Genomic DNA, 6,589 nt, shown 5'->3' with positions numbered 1-6,589 from the left:
GCTTTTACTTTCATATTACAATACAATATGAACACAGTAAGTACGTTGTGCATATTTTTTTTATGTCATTACATTGTAGTTAAGGTCACTATAAATTGAGTTTTTACAGTTTACAGAATTTTACAGTGAAATATTACAAAATAAATAGCCATTTGCCATTTATTCATTTTTTATTTAGTAATAATAATAATAACTGATATTATTTAATTATTTTTTAAATATTATTTTTTACTCTATATATATATATATATATATATATATATATATATATATATTTTTTACTATATATATATATATATATATATATATATATATATATATATATATATATATATATATATATATATATATATATATATATATATATAATTCAAACATGGCTTTGACAAATGATTCCAGAAACTTTCCAGTGGTCATTTTGGTCTTTCACAACCTGATTATAATTGTATCAAAATAAATTTGATCTACATTCACTGAGGTCCATGCTAGGTCAAAGAACATCCACATATTCTGTTTGACTACTATTTATAATGTGCTATATGATTTGGCATGCACACATCCTAATCTTGCAACCTATTTAGGACAGATAGTATGCAAATGAAGATGAAGCTGGTGTTGGTGTGTCTGTTTTAAGGCTGTTCATTAATAAACACACATCTGCCATGTCATGACCCCACACACACTCTTGACTCCTCCATGAAAGACACACACAGACAGACTCACACAAAGAGACAGAGACACACCCTGTGCCCAACACTCACAAACACACAATATCACTTCATAGAGCCCAAACACCCACAGAGAAACACACAGTGTGCCAGATGTCCACAAAACACACAGACACACACACCTCTTATGTCCAGCTCACAAACATTGAGGCAGGACGCACCCTCTGACCATCCAGCCAAAAGAGCAACACACACACACACACACACACACACACTGATGCTGCTGGAGGAACAAAACCACACACACTTAATCATGTTAGACACACACACAGCAATCACATGCTCTGCCTCCAGACACTGTGTGAAGACTAGCTTATTTTAAGTTTCATTACCCTTATGATAATTATCTCACCCAGGCAGTTTGAATCTCTCACACACACAGCAGCAATAAAAAGTGTGATGAAATTGCATTTAAATTTAGCTTTGCATTGGAACAACAGAATGATCCTAAGGAAGCAAAGGAGGATGCAAAAGAGCAAAAAGATGAAAGCCGGGAGAATGCAGAGGCGGTTCAGATGAGAATCTGTCATTATGTGGCCCGTTTATATAATGTTTACGGTCTCTTGTTCATTCTCCTCTAATTAAAGAAGTTAATTAAACCACACAGCTGCTCATGTGACATGTCTCAAAGGAAACACGTCATCTTCAGATATTCTTTTATGGATGCATATGAGTTTGAGATGCATTCATGATCCTAATGATCCATCAGAAGACTCAGTCTTTTATTTATTTATCTATTTATTTAAGTTATTACGTTAGTATGACAGTGGTGGTCAACAATGACCAAGTGAATCTATTCCACTACCAAGGTTTTTTTTTGTTTCGTTTGTTTTGTTTATTTGTTTTGTCTTAACATTATTAAAAGAATTGTTATTTAATATTTTGCCTTATTTTCCATTGCAAATTTCAAAACATTATTAAATCAAGATTTATATAATTGAGATGCAAAATGCCCAAATGAATTATTTTCTGAAGAAAAAAAAGAAATTAGAATTAAAAAAAAAAAAACATCTGAATTTTGATACATTACAATAAAGTAATCATGCATTTAATGTAAATGCATCCTGATTTAAAACATTTTAGATATTTGACCTGAAAAATTAGTCAAAAATACTGAGGTGAAACAATGAACTATAACTAATTGAGTAAAATGAGTCAAAACTACCAATCTATTTTTTTCTGTCTTAACCAACACTATTAAAAGTAATGTTCTTTAATATTTTCTTATTTTTAATTACAAATATCAAAGCATGCTTAAATTAAGATATACATAGATATGCAAAATGTCTTAAGACTTATTTTATTTTTATTTGTTTACCTTTTTATTTATTTATTTATTTATTGACTAAATAAAAAACTTTATATTTTAATACATTTTATATTTTAATATAATATTTGATAATACTATTTAATTATTATTACTATTGTTGTTATTTAGAATGTATATTTTTCAGACCACACTGGCAGATATTCCAGCTTTTTAAAGAGGATCTCTCCTAATTTTTGATACATTACTTTCACACAGAAGCTAAAACAACACGTCTAATCATTTTGCATCTCGAAGTAAATGCATCCTGATTTAAAAAGGTTTAGATATTTGACCTGGAAAACTAGACAAAAATAGGTTAAAAATTGTGACAAATGACTGACTTTTTCGTGTTGTCTATTTATGATTCATATTATTCTGCAGTGAAATGTCATTGGTCCGAAATCCACGACTGTATATTAAACATCACACATTTTCCGATAAACTGTGATCTTCTTGTGCCTTTTAAATAAGAAACAACCAAACAAAAAATACTTATTTTTGGTAAACCTGTTTAGACTCGGTGTAGTAATAGAAAGTGGCCCTCATTTTAAAGCAGAAACAAGCCTTGTAAATTTTTATAGGGTCCCATCTGTCTGACACTGACAAACCAAAGCTACAAACACACCCATAACGACTTTTTCTCCCTAACAGACTCGGTGCTGTCCTTATCACAGCTTACACTGGACACCTGCTTGGTAATGTGTGTGTGTGTGTGTGTGTGTGTGTGTGTTCTCTAAAGCTCCGCATGCTTCATTACAGATGTTTGCGCAGAGATCGTTATCAGTGGCATTTGGGATTCTGCGTGTGTGATCACGGTTTCCTCTGCATGGTCTTGTTTTGCATACAGCCTGGAGAATAAGAATGGAATATTCTCCGACAATATTTTCCTATGAATGTGGCACCACAGGAGATTTGTTCTGCAGCTGTTACTGGAGTGTTTAACTTGCGTGTAAACTCTCGACTCTCTCATGATGTCCTAAATGTACCAACATAACTGCCAGCGCACGTATCTGAAGTTACGCAGCTGTCTCTTATGTCAGGATATCAGTCTGATGGTGTTCACAGGAATATTCCAGGTTATTTTCAACTTTAATGTGTGTGAATAGCATGTGCGGCACGCTTTAGATTATTACAGACAATGACTTCAACTCATCCCTCAGTTGTAAAACACATTCAGAGTAAAACAATTACAATAATACAACTGAAATTTTCGCATTTATGCTTTTAAACCTTTCATTCCATAAGCTTATTTTGGATTGTAAAATGTGTTCTGTTTTTCTAATTGAGAATATAACCTGGTATATTCATATAAACATGTAAGTTGTTGGTAGTTTTTGACTGCAGTGATTTAAACAATGACCTTTGAACTCTAACACCTGTGTCTGACCTCCCAGTGCTTTCCAGCTTGATGTTTGAATATCTTTTTAATTGCCCTTTCATTTATTATTTCACTTTCCGTTTCAGCCAACAATCGGAGAGGAGCCGGTCACGCCGTGACAAACATTCTCGCCAAAGAGCTTCTTCAAGATGACACCCCTCGCAGTGCCATGAAAAAGACCCGGTCAGAAGCAGAGGACAGGAAGGAGTCCACTCCGGAAGACACGGGCTCGCTGGAGGACCTCTTAGATGACGCTCCGTTACGATCAAATTAAGGACTTCCTCTTCTGATCCCAACAGTTAAAAGACATACTGTGTTTGGGGACCAAGTCTGCGAGGGCGGGGCTCTCGCTAAACCACACCCCTTGAGTAAGCCCACACTGCTTCCTATTGGCCATCACACTGGAGGAGCGGCCTCATCTCATCACTGTCACAGCCGTTTTCTAGCACTCTTTCTCTAAACACAGGGTTTCATCTGTCCGTTATCTCTATTGTCTGCATTTAAAACGATTCCAAAGATTTGCATATAGATTCCAGAACATTTTGTTCCATTCCAAGTTCATGTGAACATCCTCTTCTGGTTTTAAAACAAACATCTGTTCCTCTTTGAACATTTAGCTTTTTTCTTTTGCTCTTTGACTTTAAAACACATCACATGGCTGAAATAAGTTACATTGTTGTACTTGTAAGGCAACGTGCCAATAATGTCGATCCCATAAATGCATTTTCAATTACGTAAGGTGTTCTCACTTAGGTTCTGTAGCCATCACAAGGAGGTCTGGTACCTGTCCACAAGATTATTTCTCTCTCCTGTCCCCTTCTTTTTCTGGGTATGTCATTCTGTCCTTTTAAGTGAATGGTGTTGTTTAAATCTCAGAAATACTTTTTACAATAATTGAGCCTCATTCATAAAACCATTCTTGTATAAATCATTGCATGGAATTAAATGTGACAATTTATGCAAAAAAAATTCAAATAAAATTGATAAAACATAAGTAAAAAAAAAAAAGTGCATTGAATTAAATGCAAAAATCTACTTGACAATGGTTTTATGAATAATTTGTGTGTTGACTGCTGAACTTCCAAAATTTTCTGTACAATGATGATCCAATCTGTTGATGCATACATCACACAATTTACAGTAGAGTTTCATTGTCGCAAGATAAATAATTTTTCATTTTCTATCAGACATTAAGTAAAAAGTCGCTGTGAACTGGGCAAAAGTAACATTGACAAGTCCTTTGGCATTCATTCCTCTGATAAATGGTTTGATCAAGATACATCTGAGGGACTAAAGCAGCTGAAATGTCTGCACATAGATTTATTAATCTTTACTATTTTTCATTGCAGTCTTTAAAAGACAGTGAGCAAATGTCCCTGCCTTTATGTCGACTGATCACCAGCATATACTGTTTAACCTGTCGACTGTTGAGATTGTTCTCTAGGTTGTGTCAGTGATGCAGGCAAAATATGACCTCAAGAGTTTCAGCTTTTAAATATGACTTACCTGAATGTTGATGTTGGCTGAAAGTTTGAGGGTAGAGATCACTGTTTAAAGCAATAGCTCGGACTGCATTTGTCAAGGAATCCTGAGAACTTGTCTTCCGGATTGAACTATATTAAAATATATATGCATTTATGTAATGTGTGTAAAATGACATCAATGTTTTAGCAGTGGTCCAGGTCTCTAAATGCTGCCTAGAAACCAGCAAGTCCGAAAGAGCTTGAAAAAATGTTCAGTTTTTGAAGCCAAATTTCCAATTTTTGACATTTTAGAATTTCTGAGGGAATCAACAGATTCTGCTTCAAAGCTGATTGATCGTACTGATGGTTGTGCAAGTCAGTTTCACTTTATTAAAAAAAAAGTCTGGGTAAAGATCACTGGAAAAACAGACACTTTTTTTTTTTTTTTTTAAGAACACCATTTTTCATTGTCAATTTTTATTGTTGATCATTTTATTGTGATAATATAGAGATTGTATTGGTGGGATCCATTTGGTCAAATTGTGTACATTGCGTTTTGACTGTAGAGATGTTTATTATGGTTGTCTCTAAAACTACACCATTAAAATATCATGTTTAATACTTATTCCATATGGACTTTGTGTGTGTGTGTGTGTGCATGTATGTTTGTTTGACATATTTTTGCTATTATTAGATTAATGGAATATTTTTAAAATGCCCACAATATCAAAAGGTATGGATCTTGTAGTAACTGAAATTTACTTATGGAGCCCAAAGTATTTGGACACTTACAATAAACAGTATTAAATATAAAAAAAAAAAAAAATCATTAAAACACATTTGGAGAAATGTAGAATTAAATCACTTGCTCAGCAGTGGATCTTCTGCAGTGAATGGGTGCCGTCAGAATGAGAGTCCAAACAGATAATCAACACATCACAATAATCCACACGACTGCAGTCCATCAGTTAATGTCTTGTGAAGCCCAAATCTGTATGTACGAATCAAATCCATCATTAAAATATTTTTAAACATCGAACCATTGCTTCAGGCAAAATACAAGTCTTCAATGCTTAATAATGCTTCCTCTAGTAAAAACATCTGAATCAGGAGAGAAATATGCACAGATCAAGCCAAAACACTTCGTAACAAATATAGTGGTGGATTTTGCTATGAAAGGACAACTTTTTCATGAAAGCAAGCATTATTTTGGCTATTATATCTGGACTCATATTTTTGGCTAGAAGCAACAGTTTGAACTTCAAACACCATGATTGATTTGTTTCTTACAAACATGCAGCTTTTTTATGCACAAGACGCATTAGTTGATGGACTGGAGTGGTGTGGATTATTGTGATGTTTTTATCAGCTGTTTGGACTCTCAGTCTGACGGCACCCATTCACTGCAGAGGATCCATTGGTAACATGATCAATTTCTCCAAATCTCTTTCCATGAGAAACTAACTCCTCTTCATCTTAAAAGTCCTGACGGTGAGCGGGTTTTCAGCACATTTCTGGCTGAAATATTCTTGTAATGTGACATACATTTACAATTTATTTCAGTTGAAGAAGTACAGTTTAAGTACAGTATTGTTCAAAATAATAGCAGTACAATGTGACTAACCAGAATAATCAAGGTTTGTAGTATATTTTTTATTGCTACGTGGCAAACAAGTTACCAGTAGGTTCAGTAGATTGTCAGAAAACAAAC

The 6,589-nt window shown here is 34.0% G+C and overlaps 1 protein-coding gene across 1 annotated transcript in view; it reads left to right on the top strand.

Annotated features, from left to right (window-relative positions):
- The window catches only part of LOC127971203 (protein diaphanous homolog 1-like), a 106,546-nt gene extending 101,043 nt beyond the window's left edge, over positions 1–5,503 (top strand). The window contains 1 exon segment of the mRNA XM_052574043.1: positions 3,502–5,503. Coding sequence (XP_052430003.1) covers positions 3,502–3,689 — 188 coding nt within the window. The 3' untranslated portion in view covers positions 3,690–5,503.
- The last annotated feature ends 1,086 nt before the right edge of the window (positions 5,504–6,589 follow it).

Source organism: Carassius gibelio, chromosome B14, assembly GCF_023724105.1.
Source record: "Carassius gibelio isolate Cgi1373 ecotype wild population from Czech Republic chromosome B14, carGib1.2-hapl.c, whole genome shotgun sequence".
In the NCBI taxonomy this organism is placed as follows: domain Eukaryota; kingdom Metazoa; phylum Chordata; class Actinopteri; order Cypriniformes; family Cyprinidae; genus Carassius; species Carassius gibelio.
Note: the sequence above shows the minus strand (reverse complement) of the source record. Positions and strands in the feature narration are given on the sequence as shown.